Source organism: Aspergillus welwitschiae (assembly GCF_003344945.1).
Source record: "Aspergillus welwitschiae strain CBS 139.54b unplaced genomic scaffold BDQ94scaffold_99, whole genome shotgun sequence".
NCBI lineage: Eukaryota > Fungi > Ascomycota > Eurotiomycetes > Eurotiales > Aspergillaceae > Aspergillus > Aspergillus welwitschiae.
The window spans coordinates 658-17,371 of NW_020798793.1; the positions used below are offsets into that span (position 1 = coordinate 658).

A 16,714-nucleotide genomic window follows, 5' to 3' on the forward strand; every position below is an offset into this window, starting at 1 on the left:
AAATTACGTGCCAGTGATTGATCCATGTGACGCTCGGGGTGCTTCGCTGACGCAACGGCGCATGGTTTTCAATTGACGCCGGATCAATGCGGCACTTTTGCGGTGCACATTGTGCCGATCGTGTCGGTGTCTCGACGTGTCCGCCGGAAATGTTGAAAGCAGTCACAGCACCTCCCTGTTGAACTGTCTTGGTTCGGGAGCTAGGTCGCTGCTTTCAGAGACACTCCTTCGGCTACTAATATCGGTTCAATTATAGGACTGTATACTGACTGCATCTAGTGTCAGCGGCAGCGCGACTATGGCCTGCTCTCATGGCACTGCTGGGATCCTGCTTTGACTTGGAGGCACGCCACCGTCTTCAAAGTTCTGCGATGAAGGGTCATGGTGGTCAAAGTTGGGATCACTCTCGTTGGCAAAGTTGACCACGGAAGTCCTAAGTACTGCGGGCTCTTACCCACCCCCCTGCTAGCCATGACATTATTACCCCGGATGTCTGACTGGAATTGCTTTTGTTGGGTGGTATTGTAGCGGGCTGGGGAGGGCTGGCCAAATACTCAATATGTCCTATGGACCTGTGATTATCTCGCTAGCACAAGAGCCTGCTCAGCACACTGACAATGCCACGATGGGAGCAGGCAAACGGAGTACGTTGTGGACTGCATTTTTGATGAGCGTGATCCTCTACGATCGGCTGCAGGCTGTTTAGTTTTCCTAGGATCTCCTGTGGCGATGGTTGCTCTCGGGTTTCCTTAGCTAAAGTGATCATGCTATTCAAAAAAGGCTTCCAAAGATTGGGCTGGTAGATTGGCGCGTTTGGTGTTGTCAAACTCCAGCAGTGCTGTAGCCTCGGTTATGATTTGAGTGGCATGCTCGAGGTGGTTCAGGGGCTGGATCCCCAACACTGGCCAAGTATTCCTACCAACCATGACTTCCTGGGTATTGGGTTGTAGCCAAAGGCCAAGTTAATGTATTGAACCAGGATTGAGGTCAATTAAGCTCATTTTAAACGTGAAGTTTCAAAAATTCGCTCTGAGCTGAGAGTAGTTGTTTTTTGAGAATGAATGGGTCACGTGTGTGGCGGATAATTATAGTTCCATCCGATCATTTTGGGCATCAAAAGACGCCCCGCTCTCCACCCCGCCATCGACATTCTTGCCCCTTGGGCTTCGAAACCAGCCTGTTTGCTAGGTAAGATTCAGCAGTAGGATCAGTTTGGGCTTGGGATTCTCTAATGATAGCAATTAGTCTCCAGCTACCACTCGTATTTTCCTCGCACACGATGTCCCCAACAACGATAAACGAAGATGCATTTCTCAAGTTGAAGGACCTTTCGGCGTGGGTTTCCGACACGAAGGAATTCAAAAAGGAACAAGAGAATCTTTTCAGATGCGTGGATGAAGGCCGTCATGTCAAAGTTGCTCCTTTACTGGAAGATTTAGGGTTCGATAAGATCAAGGTGATTTGGCTCATCTCAGTTTCGGGAATACAACTAAGATGTCCACAGGGATATGGATGGGCCTAGGTTGGATATCAAAGATCTCAGGTTTCCTAATACAAGAAAAGCGATCTACAAAGTGCCCAGCAAGGTAATACGACAGCCAACAATGGGATAAGGTACAAGGAAATTACCCCTCAGAGAGTAATAACATCATCTTAGTCATATAGAATGCACCTGACAATTACGATGTGACACGCGTCCCTACTGCAGACATTAGGGTGAGTGCATATACCCCATTGTTACCGAGAAACCGTATTATTAATGGATATTCACAAAAGCATCGCTGGCCATCAGCTGTGAACCTCAAGCATATAGCTTCAAGCCTAACGATTGGGTGCATGAGTAGCAGCCAGGATGCCATGCATGTTCACTAAAGGTATTGGCAGGCTGGGACTCTGTATGCTTCAGTTATCGCAATAAAAATTAGGGGAAAGCAATGATCTTAGTGGGTGATCATGCCTGGGATGAAGATAATATAACATACATGTCATTTTCAATACACTAAGAACATGATGACTGCTCTGATATATGTCACGCCAAGGTCTATCCAGAGCATGCAAGGAAACATTTCCAGGAGAGGAAGGAAGAAAGTCCGATAATTGTATACTCTGTCTTCCCTGATGCATGGCCACTAGAAAGAAAAAGCGAAAAGCGAAAATTAGAACATAATTTCTTTCTTTCTGTTGGAAACAGCAAACCAAATCCTTCCGGGCTATATGGAAGTGTTCTTGAGTTCCTCCCAAGGTACACTGCACTTCACAAAGTCTAGTATGATTTGAAGTAACTGCCGGTCGACCGGGATCATGCGCATAGATTTCCTAGAACTAACCTAGTCACATATAGAATTGTCCTAGAGCGGTATATCACACTGTTACACTCAAGGCTTGACGGTTATGCAGGGAAATAAAAGCCCTCTTTGCTCGCTAGTACGGGCAAAGGGACTGGATCGGAAGGCCTATTATATTTTCAACACCCATCTGCCTATTTCCATGGCTGTTCGACAGGCTACAAGAGTTTTGGACGATATTCTTTCGAATTTACACGTCTTAAGTCTCTCAAGGCTCTTGCTTATACTGGCAGAGAATCTCTATCCTGGGAGGAGGCCCCGGTTCTCTCGTGAGGAACAGAGACCGCATTGGTGGCCTACTGAAGTTACATACACCCACCCGTATAAAATGACAAAAAAAGGTCAGTGTACTAAGAAAGAAGCATTTCGGGTAGAGAACTAATTGTCACAAAGATCGCTTGAGGGTGATAACTCACATCCTTAGCCCCTGTGATTTGGTTGACGACGTGGTTCTCAGAAATCTCCAGCCAACGAGGAAAGTACGACACGGGGATGTTAAACTTCTGTGTAGCATGCTAAAGAAAAGAGGAGACACTAGTAGGTATCAAATCGTCTTGGAAGTTGAGTCTCTTCCTAAAGAGTATACAGCACGGATGAGCAAGAACCATTGCCACCTTGATTTTCACGTTACTGCCTTACGACTTCCAAACCAAGAAGCAGCCGTGCCAGAGAGGATCAGTGTGGACTCATTACTCTGTGACATGAAAAATGGGGCTTAAAGGCATTTTCATGCCGAGGCTCCTAGATTGGTCTTGAGAACGAGATCTAAAGAGTATCTATGCCCCTTGTAGGTCAAACCTGACCAACCAGCTTGTGTATACAGTATCATCCCCGAGGATTGCATGGATTGATTGGTCTTTTAGAGACATAGTTCAAATTATCCAAATTTGAGCACTCCACACAATACCATGATCAGCTAGCTCATTTTGTTTTTCCTTCTTTCCCTCTGCCATCGCACTAGCCGCACGGTTAAGATACTTAAAAGAGACCTTTTCCAGGAACGACCGAGGGGCATTCTCTTAAAAAGTTAGATTGGTATGAAGGCGCAGAGGAGGAACTAGCTGATTCTTCCGGACCGCTTTATCGACTCAGTTTCGCAATGCACGCTCTCCATCGCGGTGATGATCTTGCCTCGCGTCTTACCAGACATACGGCTGTAGTTGGCGACCTGAAATGGGATCCTTAAGGTTTTCCTTCCATGCTAAATTTTGCCGATAGAATCCCACATTTTCGGCCATTCGATGCAATTAATTAGGGAAACTATTATGTACGGCTACATCTACTAGGTGTGCATATCTGAAGCGCATCTTCCCTTTCCCCTTTCCCCTTTCTTTTTCATCGTTTACTTTCGGCAAATCAGCCATGCGGGACGATATAGGCTCGTTTGAACGGGAGCTGGATCATCTTCAGAACATCTCAGGTCTGCGACATTCCCAGAACCTGCCCAGACCCCCGGACCTGGCAAGAACTATTGGATTCGAGAAATCATCTCCTGGGGTGCTATTGGGAATATTTGCGCTGTTACTTGCATGGAAGAAGATATCGACATGAAGTCGGTAGATGTTGGCGGCCGCCGGAATGGACGAACCAAATTGAGGCCGCTGTTGACATACTACATCAGAACGATATTGTTTGGGAAGAGACTAAAGCAGAGATTGTTTGTTCTATGCACAGGGAGATTCTTGGCTTGTGGACTTCGGTGGCGGCTTCACGGAAAGATGGGTTTCCAGTGAGCGGGAAGAGACGAAGGAAGGCGGGCTACAAGGACTTAGCAACATAGAATACGTTTCTGGGTAACTAGTGTGTTTGGCAAATTCTATAGCTGAGTATGCCAGCGAAAGGAAGTGGAAACTATGCTATCGCTATATAAATCACACATCTCTTCCTAAAGATCACACAACCGACATCCTCGGACTGTAAGATCCCTGAACATTATCGGCCTTCTCTTTCTTTCATGACTGAAATGAGCTACATGCCGGAGCAGAAATATTTGTGCACCGCTAAGGAGTGTACGAAAAAATTCGCTTCTATCGGGGATTGGCGTATCCACGTGGAAGACTATTCCTTCGATGCCGGGCGCATATGTCTCTACGATAGCTGCGGTTTATTCATCCCAGCCAGCTCCAATGAGTCGCTTGCCCATGGGTCTCATCTCTACCTCAAGCATCATGTCGAACCGTGCCGCACGGAAGAACTGAGAAAAGCCTTTATCGATAAGAACTTTTGCTCTGCTCCGGAGGGAAGGATGTGGTGCTCTCTTTGTCGCAAATTGCTGGAATTGGACAACCGTGCGGAGGTCCTCGACCATTTCCAAGGGCATATCCGAGATGGATCTCAATTCAAGATCCCTGGGCAAACGAAATATCCAGACACCAACCGAGCGAGGCAGGCAGAAGTTGAACCATCGGCCAGATCCGCAAACGAAGGCAAAGATGATGTTGTCGATCTTACTGGGCGCGGAATTCTTGTATGGATACCTCCTGCTTAGCCATACCGAAAGTTGGGGGCTTCTGCTTTGTAAGGAGGATTGGGGTCGGATAGGGTATGTAGAGGGGCACAGAGGCTCTTCCTGCGGCGGGAAAGGATGTGGTTCGGGCAGCAGGACCGTTCGACGCACGCTAACGCCGGACATAGCCTGGTAAAGTGGCTGGTTGGAGTGCTCTCACTTGGCGGTAGGCATTGTGAGAGGTACAAGGTCTTCTACAGTCAGTGTTTCTTGACAAAGGGGGCATGGATTATGGTATTTGTGCCACAGGTTTACTGTGTGGATGACTAGGAGTGATGATGAAAGTGCACCCGAGAGGGTTTAGTGAGATAGCTCATAGTATTAACTGAGGATGGATTGGGACGCTCGTGAAGAAATTGCCCCCTGCTCCCTAGTAAGAGATCTGCTACGGCACATGGCGGGTTCCTTCGTCCCAGAAATGGCACAGTGCCCCCAGGGTTCGTCAGAGTGCCAGCGAGATTTGGTGCCAGAAAAGGAATTTGCCATGAGATCAACTCAGACGCTCCAGCTCCATTGTCAGTTGACTGGCGATTGGTCCTTTGAAAGAGCGGTCCTGCCTTGTCCAAAATTTGCCGTAATTCGGTAATTGCTTATGTGATCTCCTAAGAGGCGTGCCATTCTCGCACAGGAGACTTCCCCTTCTTAAGTGGGTGCTACGTCTACTCCAAGGTCAAGTTATTACAGCCCGTTGGTACGATGACCCCAGAATTAAGATGACCACAGTCCCAAATCCAACTTCACCTGGTCAACATGCCGTCGAGGACACGAACTGCAACCAACTCGCCCTGTATCGCATCCTATTGCAAGTCTCCAAGCTACCCTATACATGTCCTCTGTGCCTCCACGGGTATAGTCGTTATGATAACCTCTACGAGCACTTCAAAACCACGAAGGAAGCTCAGCACATGGCGCTGAAGAACCTGTGGTTTCGAAGTAAATGCCCAGTTTGCAACGAACCCGTGTACCAAGTGTTGCAACATCTGGCACAGCGACACCCGGTGAATTACCAGAGTCTGATGAAGCAAACCCTGCGCTTACGACACGAAGTGAATACCACAATTCCCAGATCGCCAGCGTGTTTCGAGCATATATATCTTTTCCCTCTTAGGCGACTGGACCGTGTTGTCAGCTTACCGACGAAAAAGCAGAAACGGAAGCCACGGAGGCGGGATGCCATCAGCGAAATGGCGGGAGACATTGGAAGTGGATCAACATCTCTGAAGAGGCGACAGACAGAAAATCTCGCCCTACGAGTTGACGTCGCGAACGATCAATGCTCTCGCCTAGATGGGGTTGCTCCTTCTTTTCATACATCGGGGCTCCCTGGTCATCGTACGGTTCAGCTAGATGCGGCTCACCCTCCTTCAGTGGGAAACACTTTGGGTATGGATTCACCCGCATCAATGGAAGAGAATATGAAGGCTAATAAGCATAGGCCATGAGTTCTACGGAGAAAGCAACCTAGTGCAGAGCGCGCTTGCCGGCCAAACCCATTCATTGTCCTTCCCATCCCCGGCGCCTCTTCCCCAAGACATTCAAGAACCGAGAATTGATCTGTCTGCTCGTGGTTACATGTCGCATCTAAGTACAGAATATCAGGTACCATGGGAGACGTTTGTTTCCATGGACATTCATCAAGAAGACACTGGGGATGGCTGGTAGGTCCCGCGGGGTTGATTTTCGGTCCCGCGACCTAAGGAGACTCTGAAGGCTCAAATATGACTTTGACAGACGTGGGAACAACCGTCATTAGAACCAATCGCCCGGTCAGACTGACATCCCTGTCCGTATACACGCCGCGTCCAAGCTCTAATGGCTTTCCATCGAGTAGCGAAGACTCGTAGATCAGGACTGGGAAGTGGAGGCATGGGAAACGGGCCTGCAGTATTGTCTTTCCCATGACCCTCGAAACTATTACGCGCACTGGCTACGGTAATGTCAGGAGACGGCCCCGAGAGAAAATTTGAGTAAAGGTCGGGTACTCGCGCCGTCACAGACTAGCGAAAGTATAGGTTTCAGGCGGTCCAGTGCATCAGAGTCGAGCGGGCTCTCGACGTATACCTCGTCCTTGGGGAGCCCTCTGAATGCCTCCATCTCGAAATGCTCCTGCAGGCCTGAGATGACTTGTTCCACGGTGCGTGTATTTGTAGATAGTCGAAATGTTGTTAGGTGCTGAGGCATCTTGGGGTACGGAGCTTGCTTGATGAATGACTCGCTGACGGTCGCTCCAGGCCGACAGTCTACCCCGCTAGGTCATATGCTAGTCCACATATGACAGTCACATCGCATCCCCGACAGAATGCCAACCATATTGAACACACGCTATTGTCGTTGGCCAGCACAAATTGACTGACTCATCTGGCCATCTCGCTCGGCTAACTGGTCGAGCATCTGCAACTGTGTCGAAAGCGTCTGACTTAAGGACCAACACTGATGAAGGACTACGGTAAGGTCAGCAACGCAAGCAGCGTGTAACCTGACGGGTGACCTTACTGGAGAGAATCTCTTCTTCCCAGACCCCGACCTCATAGTCCACTAGTCCATGCTTTTCTATCCAGTCAAAGATAGCAATCAGCTCCTCACCAAAGATCTCTATTTGTGAAATGCTCAGACATGGGTCGGGAAGAGGAATGTTCGCCGTCATCGAAGCCCGAGTCAAATCCTTCTGCTTCTGCCAGACTGCAAGACAGCAGATATTGAACTCGCTCCAGAGCCTGAGTTGCCTAGGATGAACCGCAGCGTCGTCGTACAGAATGCCTGATAGAAACGGCGTGAGCCCATGGTCAGTGAAACAGTCCAAAACAACACATATAAGCGATAAACCTTGAGACATACCGCGCACTACTGCATCACTAGTAACCCAGAGGAGGAACCTAATATGATCTCTGCTGCCTCGGCGGTTCGGTTGTGAAGACACAGAGAGAGAGCTTCATCCCGATCCCTGCCGAATTGCCTCAGGATGTTTTCCAAGCAGATTTCGGCCGGAGAACCGTCTTCTATCGTCCCCCGTTCGTCAATCTCTTCTGCTGGGATTGAATACCTCACATAGTCAGCGTCTGGGGCGTGAATGCGTAAAACGTCCGTGGAAAAGGTATCAGCTTGGTATATGTGGTCGCTCCCGTCGTACAACAACCTAAGAAGGATAGCATTAGCTGAGGCCAACAGAGCGACGGATGCCAGTTTATTTTGTACATCAGTAAGTTTTTCATGATGATGTACTATTCCCGAAACCCCCTTAAAGACATAGTGGGAGTGAGTGTGGCCAGGTAGGACGTTGGTGAGCCTTGCTTACCGACGTGGTGCAGATTGGCAGAGAGTGGGCATATGTAGACAGGATCCTCGCTATGTTGATGTCGCACACGACGCCTTCGTGACCTGAGTGTCTTCCATAGCGCAATCATCCAAGATGAACCATGATTCTGAGTCAATATGGATCAAGTGGAGCTCGGAAGGACTTGCTTGCTCTTTCGACCACGGATGGCGCGAACTGCACCTCCTGGCAAGCACACTATGGTTTACCGTCATCTGGTAGTGGGGAAGGAACGCAGCCGACCACCACTCTACACGTATCATGTAGCCCAATGTCTGGCATTATGGATGGGATAATGATAATCATTCTATCTGCATGCGTGAACGCCACCTCTGTGTAGTCATTCGTGTGTCTCTGTGGTGATGTAGGTGCCATGCTACGGCACAGACGTGATTTTATTCCAAGAGACAACTTACCAAGACTGGCTGGTGCTCCAGGATACATCCACACCCATATTAGCGTTCTAGACCGCCCAGCAGACAGACCCGCCTCTCGGTATTCTTGCCTCGTTCGACTAATCGCTTCCAATGACGCTCAGACAGCAAGTGTTGTCGTACGGATAGTCCGTGGTTGTTGGTTGCCCTTACGCTTCCCTCGTTTTGGTTATATCTTATATTTGGTCTACAAAATATAATGGCTGCAATTCCTCTCGGAAGCTGCCGTGATAACTTTCACACTCTTCAATAGCCGTTTTCGTCTGGATCCTGCGTTGGCATCTGCCCTACTCCATGGCTACTCCGTCCGATGCGCCCTTGGCTGGGGCTAGGAACCCCACTGCCACCAAGCTTTTGTTCCTCTGCCGCGAATGCTATCGAGACGTTGGGCTGTAGTGTTTGGCCATCGAAGTATTCGGCTCACCCAGAGACCGGAGACTCCATGCTTCTGCTGCGAAAAGAATCACCAAGTTGGAGCAGTCGTGAGCTTGCCCAGATAATCTAAGGCTACTTGCGGCTAATATTCTCTCAGGTGCATGAAACCTATTTCGACGAGGTCAAAAAGGCCTAGCATATCTTTCTGCAACTAGAGGAGCAGCGCCGCGAACTGGAAAACCAAATGCTAGAATATAGTATGTTGCCCAGAGGATTTGAATGCATGTACTGACTTGTCAAAGGTTCCAAGGAGGACCACTAGGTCTCAGCGAGAATTGTTACTCCGTGGCAACGGATATTTCCCATCCCATCCAGGGGTTCGGGGCCTCGTTCATGTTGTCATAGACGCCTTCAGGATGTGTGCGTCATCCAAGCATGACTACTTGGATTAAGTTTGAACAGTAGGCATGAATTTCTATGATATAGCAGCTGCGAGCTTGAAATGTAGCACGTAAGTACTTTGTAGATCTTATCTATTCTTGCATCTAGTCCAGGGGCTCATTGTACACTGCGCCTGCGTTTACCATGATTTGGTAGTGGGGTGAGGCCTTTCCCGCCCATTTGGTTGGACGCTTTTATCCAAACTAACTTTGGTTACCTCGATCTGGAGGCGGCGTTTGTGCAGGGCTCTTATTTTTGCCTTGTTCTTCCCGGAACAACTCCGCGTGGTATGCTTACAGATTCGTATCAGATCATGGCTCCTCGAAATTAGCGATGCAGGTGGGAATGTCCAAGAACGGAACAGCCATTGGGGGAAGCGTATCACAACCGACCAGGAGGCTTCCATCCATGAAGGGCCGGGGGGAGCTCGCCTACAAATATCTCGAGCCTTCCATGACCTAGGCCTCATTCACGTTTGTTTCCCTGTGCGCTATGTCGATAATATGTTCCGGTGTTCTGTGTTTCGCCAACCCCTGCGATCTCCTCGCGAGAGGATCATGCCTTGGCTCTCGACTCCACGGTGCATATAATACGCCAGCCTTGCGCAAGTGCACACCGTGATTTGGCGGATCCTGCATCGCTATGTTACTCCCGCTCCAAATTTCGAGCATGGCCTATAACTTCCGCAGTGAGGGACTGGATTCCGCTCTCAATCCCAGTGAGTTTACGCTGCCAATTGTCGACCGTATACTCACCGAGACGGTAGGACCTGTCCCGACTGTTATGCTCCGTCATCTAAAGACCCATCTTCTTCTCCTTCCAAGACCACGTACGAGTATTCACGCTTTCACATCCTCCTCCTCCTCCTCCTCCACCATCACCACCTTCACCCCCGCTGGGAAACAATTGCCTGCCCTATGATTTTGGGATCGCTATACCCACACTGTATGACCATAGTCGTTTACATCTTTAAAACAGGTTTGTGTGAACAGGAACTCTCTATCAAACTGTTTCCCAATATGACCCTCTCGCCAAGTTCCGATTGAGGTGTCGGAGGTTAACCGCGAAACGCTATCCAAATATCCTCCACGAGAGTTCGCGCTCAACCACATCACAGAATGCAAGATATAGAAGGGGATGGGACGAACAGAACCTTAGAACCAAGGTTCCAGGACCGATGGAGTTTCTGGGATGGCCCCTCACGGAGGTTCTATTACGCGAAGCCTTCGCCCGTTGTTCGGCTGGCTCTCATAGTCTTTCATGGTCTATACTAGAGTTATGAGAGTCTAAAACGTCTCTTAGGGCTTATTCAATACCAATTGGACAGCCTAACCGATCTTTCTTCCCCCCCTCTTTCCGTTTCTTTTCAATCTACACGTCAACATGTCCTTGCCGGGATACATATCTGATGGGGGAGGGGGGGGTGGCAATCGAACTGGCGCCGACCGAGCGCTCCTCGCTGCGAAACACCATCCAGGAGCAGCAGAAGGTTCCCAGTTGGAACCGATTCCTGAAGAGCAGTCTAAAGACGTGCAAATTTACCATTTCAGGTAATAGTATCATATTTCCGTCAGTTTTCGTCTACTAATGAGAAATGGACTCTGATCAAAAGGCTGCACCAACGATTATCCTTGGACAAGGCCCTCGGTCACATAGCATAGCCTAGCAAATGACGGCCCTGGCCACTAGATGCTTGGATAGATGGCATAAAACTGTCTGTCGGATGAGTTAAATAAACTATAAATCTTGTCCTAGAAACCTGTACCATCCGGTTACGGTAGTTGTTGGGGCTTCGTGCAGACGTATTAGTCCACTCATGTTGGCGGGAGACGGAGAAAAGAGGAAGACACTTACGAGACCAGAAGTTATCACTGACCAGGGCTGATCCGGTTTATCTTGCACTTACCGCAATTTCCGCATCCCATGCGAAACTCCTGTTTCTTTTCTTCTCTCCATTGACAGTTCTTCTGGTTACAAGGGGGTGTACCGGCATATACATGTTTTTTACCACAAGAAAAGGAAAGATATAACGTCCAACACATGGTTTGTGATCCTAAGTTTTGGAGACCATTAGTCATAATGACATTATAAGAAGCGATCAGTATCTAGAGAATTACCCTCTAAATGAGAATCGTCAGTAATTGCAAAATACAAGTTCAAACGATCGAGCGATATACTGGATATATAAGTTCCCGGATATTAGAGGCCCAGCCAACTCAGATCTCCGCGCTCCTAGCACAACGCAACCTGATACTGGCCACCACAGGCGCAAAACAAACAACAATCGAGCTTCCTTTCTTCCACTCTTTTCCAGTCCTCTCGTATCGTGGTCGTCCAATTGTTTACCGAGTGGATGGCGGCGGAGGTGGTGCTCCTGGTTTTTTCACGCCTGTGGTGTCGTATGCACCTCGGCCTGGCCTGCCTTTTCGAATGTTCCGAGTTGTCATAGCTTGCCTAGATAGTAAGCATTATGATGTTATCCCTCTCCGGAATCGAGGAATCGGGGAAATACTGTACAACGGGCTCTGCATGCATGTATCAAGCGGTATTGTAGACGAATAGCGGTCAACCTTATGTAGATACCGTGAGGGTACTTGCAATAATTGCTCATTAGGGGGGCGTGGTTTTATTGGCTTATCCGGAAACCCGGCACAATTCCCTGAGTCAGTAACTTCGCAGGCTGCCTTGTCTTATGGCACAGAGCCAGCCACAGTAGGGCCAGGGCGCAACCTAATCAAACTCGATGCAGGTAGAGTGATCTAGGCCAGCAATAAGCTAATTCTGCGAGAGGGAACTTGTACTGAACCGCTAGTATAGGATAGCATTATGTCTCGTCATGTACGTTTCCCACCGCAGTAAGTTCTAGCAATCGCTGTCTCTTATCGGAACCTCGTCTGTTACTCCTTACCATTCCCAAGCACTTTGCACATCTCCCATGACCACATTAACTACATCAGATGCTCCCGTGGATCACACCCGTCCCTATTCGACATGCACAGTAGTTTCCTCTGAGATATATAGGAGGGCTTTGTTCCATCCAACTATTTTTCGAGCCATTTCGGGCCATCTGATCCATTACAGACTGAGACATCTTGGCAACAATGCCTGCAGTCTCCCCATGTCATAATCCTTTGAATTACGTCTTGTACCTGAAGGGGATTTCCTTACCACTGATTGACGAATAGCACGCTCTTTCAATGATAGTTCTAGTATAGAGCAAACTTTAATCGGTATGCGAATGGGGAGAGATAGTAGCTGATTCGAGGTCTGGTTAGCCTCAAACCCAGGCATACGGCGAACTTCACATGCATTGTCAACTGGGAATAGCAAGTCAGCAAGCACTTCAAACTGTCTTTGGAGTGCTGTTCTCCTGCTCAGTGGAACAAGCGCCATGTTTGTGTTGGAGTCAACTTTCCTTTGCGGTATCCCCTCTTTGGGGGGATTATACTTATCCCAAAATATGACTAGCGCATACGGTTCCCTAAAGGATTTGAGTTCCATCGTCCGCCATCTATACGCAGCAATTCGTAATATTCTGCAATGCGATCGGTGGTTTCTAGAAGGTTACAGAGTGACTTGGAAGACGCATTTAGAAACCCCTGTGTATTAGACACAGAAACTCTTGCCCGTGTTGGTTAGGACTCAGTCATGACGCTGCGGTGTCCACTCTGGGCTTCTTTTTTCAAGTTAGTGCCATACTGTATATCTAATGTTCAAAGACAACACGTGGATACTCGCTAAATCCGAGCCGATACCTACGCCCTAAATACCGGGAACTAGTTTTGTGTATTCCTGCGAGTCGGGCCTAGTGGGTAACGACCTACTGAGTAAAACATCCATTTTTAATTGAGCACTGTACCGTTCACCATGTTTTTCTATCAGTTCGCTCCTAGCATTACGCAATTTCAATGTCTACTAGTCTCCTGGACATTTTAGGGGGGAACAACATCTTGTGCGAGCTTGGGCAGAGTAGGCTGCTTGGGGAGTCTTCTCACATACATATACCATACGAGTTACTCTGTTATATGATAGGTTAATATCGAACTTCGGCCTTGGGCTGAGATTTCTGAGCAGAAAACCTATGCTGAAAGAGGCTTAGCCTGCCCACGCGCTATTTCATTATACCTGTCATTATTGGTATGCCATTTTCCACTAAGAATCAACCGAGTTCTGAGGCCGGACCCCCTTAATCGACGGATCGATCATCTTCATTAAGCCCTAGTGGTTAATTCAGCCCTTTCCGCGACAAAGCTATTAGGCCACGCCTGGCGATCCGTGCGAGAAAGGTTTTCACCATGACTCGAGTGAGATTTGGAGCAGGCATAGATAGACACATACTCTTCCTATTTCTTTTGATAACTATATGGACTAGGACGCGCAGCAAGGATGTCCACACCGACCATGCAGTGGTGATAAGATCGCGCGTTCATGGTCGCAGCCTTGCAGTCAGTCAACCTGTTATACACCTATGGCACTGGACAATCTGCGGCACCACAATTCGAGTCTGTTTAAATATAGGTACTTCAACCCTCCACATTGATGGAAGAGTCAAATTACTCCGAGTGCTACAAGGCAAAGTCTAGTGGCACTGATAATGCCGATTGCACGCATATTTTGATTCCGCTAATTACGCCCCTTGGAAGGCACGGGAAGTAAGTGGAACAGTAACAGAACGTCAAAAAATAAAATGAGTGTAGTCTTGAGGAGCTCTGAGCCAATCAAGTTCTACGTCATCGTATAGTATAACACACCGCAGGTTTATTGCCATGTCATGTGCTAGGGTTGCTGTACCATTCTCTTGCGTATCAGTCGATGTGATTGGCTTCGTTGCCGCCAGTCCTGCAGGACAAGGAGATTAACCCAATGGCGCTTGCATATAAGACCGGAGAGCGTACCTGGCAGATTTCGCATGGCGTGTCAGGTAGAGGGCCCAGATCAACGATTCCCTTTCTCTCGGCAGCAAAGAAATTCAGAATTCTGTTGACTATTTGTGGCAGAAGTCATGGTCTGTGATTACCAGGGCAACTGCTTTAACAGTAAGCATGATCAATTTTGGTCCTCCCGGCATCGCTGTGATCTGACAAACAGGCAAAAGTCGTCGAGGGTCTCTCGAAAAGCACAGAAATCCAACTAAACGATGATCATGCCGTTTTCCATTATTCTGAAGATATTTTCTCTAGGTTACCGTTGAATATCTTTCAAATGATACAGGAGGCTTGGCTTAATGATGCAAAGATCAACCTTCACCATGAACGCCGCCTAGTACGCGAGAGTGTGTTATGACCAACAACTCAACTGTGTTTCCATAGCTCACTACCAGATTCTCAGCACAAATCCGCCACTTAGTCGGAATCCTACTTCGAAGTGATGCCAAATATCTACGGTTTATACTTGACCAGCTGAAAACGGACCACTTGTGGAGGTTTGGAAGAATGGTGGAGCATGTGCTCGATATACGTGATAGACAGGATGCATACCATAACTGCCCCTCTGGTATGTGACGATATTCTGGTTATGATTCGCGGTAGGGCTCACATAGATGTCTGAAATAGACAACAATACAACTATTCCAATCCGGCATCTGCACCTTCCTCTGCTCACCCCTGGCACACACACTTCTACGATTTCGGATCAGAGTATAGTCGACCTTGGACAAACTATGCTGAGCGCTGCCCCAAGCTCGGATATGGATCAACCTAACCAATATTGCACATTCTATAGCGAGCAATTTGGGAAACTTAGATTCTGGTCACTGGAAAAAACAGCCTGGGCGATTATACAGTATATTGAGCCGACTAAGGCTTCCACATATCCGTATGGAGGGAAAGGACCGGGGTGGTGGCCACTATATGTGTCTCACCAACGTCCTCGATACCTCAAAAAAGAAGGTTAGTTCGACTGCCCGGCATTCGTTACCAGCTCTAACACCCCCAAAGGCACGATTAAGTTATTGCTTTTCTTGTTATGCGAGTTATACCAGCAAGGGCTTAGAATAATCCATTGGAAGGATGCTATGCGCTCAGTGTCACTTGATGATCAGAGTCATACAATACTCGAAGGGATATTCTATCTCCGTGAAATCGAGGAAAAGCAGCTTGAGGAATGCTCTAGTGAGTACAGTAGCTTTGAGGCTATCCGTATTACCGTAAAACATTCAGCTTAGATTTATTTTGTACAGGCAAAGCACATCAAGACACTAGTCGCGAGGATCCCAAGCAGAGTCCCGAAAGGAGACGGCGGACAGAGGGCAGTCGTGTGTTCACAGACTACGTGTTACTCGCAATTACTGAAAGTGGAAAGTACATTCGATCGAGTACCATTAGCTTTCGGGACGTGATAGATATCAATAGTGAGAAGAAGTTCAGATTGGAAGTCATTAAAAAATCGGATGAGGCAAAGTAAGTACTATGGAGGGGGTGTTAACACGTTAGGGAATACTCACCGTACTTAAGGGCCCATACCCACACAGAAAGTGATACAGCTTGCTCGAGAGTGCTCAGTCTCAAACAAGGATGTTCGCTTCTGTCCCGAAGAGAGCACAAATGCCAAAGCACAATCTTATGGTAGGTAGCATGCAAAACCCAGATGAGGAGCACCTAACATATAGTACAGGGAAGCACGAGACGTCAAAGGAAGTAGTTTCTATGTCCATTACTAGGGTGGCGAAAGTAGAAACCATGGCTCATAACCGCCGCAGCTCTACCCAATATGCACTGCAGGGCAAACAGTGTGAAAGATGCAGAAATCAAAGTACTCCTCTGTGGAGAAACGGTCCTAGGGCTGCAAGGGAACTCTGCAATGCTTGCGGGATCAAATGGGGAAACGAGCGAAGACGAGAAATTCGGGAAAAGCGACGTCAAGGTAATTAGTCGTCTCCTTAGCGTTCAAGATCCTGAACTTAGGACTATGCCTCTGTTGGCTGCGAGAATGTTGGGCTGCGCCATGGTAGCGCGAGGACGAGCACACAAAGCTATACAAAGATATTGGAAAACAATCAGGGAGTGTTCAGTAGCAGACCTTGATGGTTCTCCGAAGAATCGTGCTAGATGTGTCCTGCTATGCTGTATTAATAATTATATCTTGTTACAATGAACATCAAGTATTCCTTTCTATAGCTCACCCAGTGCCACACAGAACCTTGGGCCCAGTTGGGTCGAGTATCCACACGTACTGTGATCACTGATTCGTAACGTCACTTGAACTCGTCAATGCCCAATACAGCTGTGATTCCCCTCATGTCCCGCTTCCTTATATCGGCCTTATATCGGCCGATCCATCTACCATTAGCTCACCACGGAGGGTC

The 16,714-nt window shown here is 48.1% G+C and overlaps 9 protein-coding genes across 9 annotated transcripts; 4 read left to right on the forward strand and 5 right to left on the reverse strand.

Annotated features, from left to right (window-relative positions):
* Window positions 1-586: 586 nt before the first annotated feature.
* BDQ94DRAFT_164325 (uncharacterized protein) lies at window positions 587-766 on the reverse strand (the record flags this gene model as incomplete). Its single annotated transcript, XM_026769978.1, has 1 exon — window positions 587-766. One exon carries the CDS (start codon window positions 764-766, stop codon window positions 587-589), a length of 180 nt encoding a protein of 59 aa, XP_026619631.1.
* Window positions 682-997, reverse strand: BDQ94DRAFT_131963 (uncharacterized protein). Its single transcript, XM_026763978.1, has one exon. The coding sequence runs from the start codon at window positions 924-926 to the stop codon at window positions 768-770; it is 159 nt and encodes a 52-aa protein (XP_026619632.1). The 5' UTR covers window positions 927-997; the 3' UTR covers window positions 682-767.
* Window positions 998-1,144: 147 nt separating this feature from the next.
* BDQ94DRAFT_155233 (uncharacterized protein) lies at window positions 1,145-1,798 on the forward strand. The gene is made up of 2 exons (XM_026768434.1): window positions 1,145-1,188; window positions 1,246-1,798. The coding sequence occupies exon 2, from the start codon at window positions 1,280-1,282 to the stop codon at window positions 1,520-1,522; it is 243 nt and encodes an 80-aa protein (XP_026619633.1). The 5' UTR covers window positions 1,145-1,188; window positions 1,246-1,279; the 3' UTR covers window positions 1,523-1,798.
* A 2,519-nt stretch (window positions 1,799-4,317) lies between these two features.
* Window positions 4,318-6,513, forward strand: BDQ94DRAFT_164326 (uncharacterized protein; the record flags this gene model as incomplete). Its single annotated transcript, XM_026769979.1, has 4 exons — window positions 4,318-4,812; window positions 5,461-5,542; window positions 5,575-6,234; window positions 6,287-6,513. 4 exons carry the CDS (start codon window positions 4,318-4,320, stop codon window positions 6,511-6,513), a joined length of 1,464 nt encoding a protein of 487 aa, XP_026619634.1.
* Window positions 6,514-6,544: 31 nt separating this feature from the next.
* BDQ94DRAFT_164327 (uncharacterized protein) lies at window positions 6,545-7,684 on the reverse strand (the record flags this gene model as incomplete). The annotated part of the gene is made up of 4 exons (XM_026769980.1): window positions 6,545-6,778; window positions 6,838-7,091; window positions 7,206-7,292; window positions 7,345-7,684. 4 exons carry the CDS (start codon window positions 7,682-7,684, stop codon window positions 6,545-6,547), a joined length of 915 nt encoding a protein of 304 aa, XP_026619635.1.
* A 675-nt stretch (window positions 7,685-8,359) lies between these two features.
* On the reverse strand, window positions 8,360-8,536 carry BDQ94DRAFT_164328 (uncharacterized protein; the record flags this gene model as incomplete). The annotated part of the gene is made up of 1 exon (XM_026769981.1): window positions 8,360-8,536. One exon carries the CDS (start codon window positions 8,534-8,536, stop codon window positions 8,360-8,362), a length of 177 nt encoding a protein of 58 aa, XP_026619636.1.
* Window positions 8,537-12,486: 3,950 nt separating this feature from the next.
* Window positions 12,487-12,840, reverse strand: BDQ94DRAFT_186499 (uncharacterized protein; the record flags this gene model as incomplete). Its single annotated transcript, XM_026775163.1, has 1 exon — window positions 12,487-12,840. Exon 1 carries the CDS (start codon window positions 12,802-12,804, stop codon window positions 12,487-12,489), a length of 318 nt encoding a protein of 105 aa, XP_026619637.1. The 5' UTR covers window positions 12,805-12,840.
* Window positions 12,841-14,413: 1,573 nt separating this feature from the next.
* BDQ94DRAFT_164330 (uncharacterized protein) lies at window positions 14,414-15,982 on the forward strand (the record flags this gene model as incomplete). Its single annotated transcript, XM_026769982.1, has 9 exons — window positions 14,414-14,447; window positions 14,507-14,683; window positions 14,740-14,904; window positions 14,964-15,192; window positions 15,234-15,299; window positions 15,331-15,521; window positions 15,590-15,770; window positions 15,805-15,809; window positions 15,864-15,982. The coding sequence occupies 9 exons, from the start codon at window positions 14,414-14,416 to the stop codon at window positions 15,980-15,982; spliced, it is 1,167 nt and encodes a 388-aa protein (XP_026619638.1).
* A 73-nt stretch (window positions 15,983-16,055) lies between these two features.
* BDQ94DRAFT_164331 (uncharacterized protein) lies at window positions 16,056-16,280 on the forward strand (the record flags this gene model as incomplete). The annotated part of the gene is made up of 1 exon (XM_026769983.1): window positions 16,056-16,280. One exon carries the CDS (start codon window positions 16,056-16,058, stop codon window positions 16,278-16,280), a length of 225 nt encoding a protein of 74 aa, XP_026619639.1.
* Window positions 16,281-16,714: the final 434 nt, after the last annotated feature.

Excerpts from the sequence above, each read along its gene's own strand:
- BDQ94DRAFT_131963 (XM_026763978.1), bottom strand. The coding sequence starts at position 926 with ATGGTTGGTAGGAATACTTGGCCAGTGTTGGGGATCCAGCCCCTGAAC.
- BDQ94DRAFT_155233 (XM_026768434.1), top strand. The coding sequence starts at position 1,280 with ATGTCCCCAACAACGATAAACGAAGATGCATTTCTCAAGTTGAAGGAC.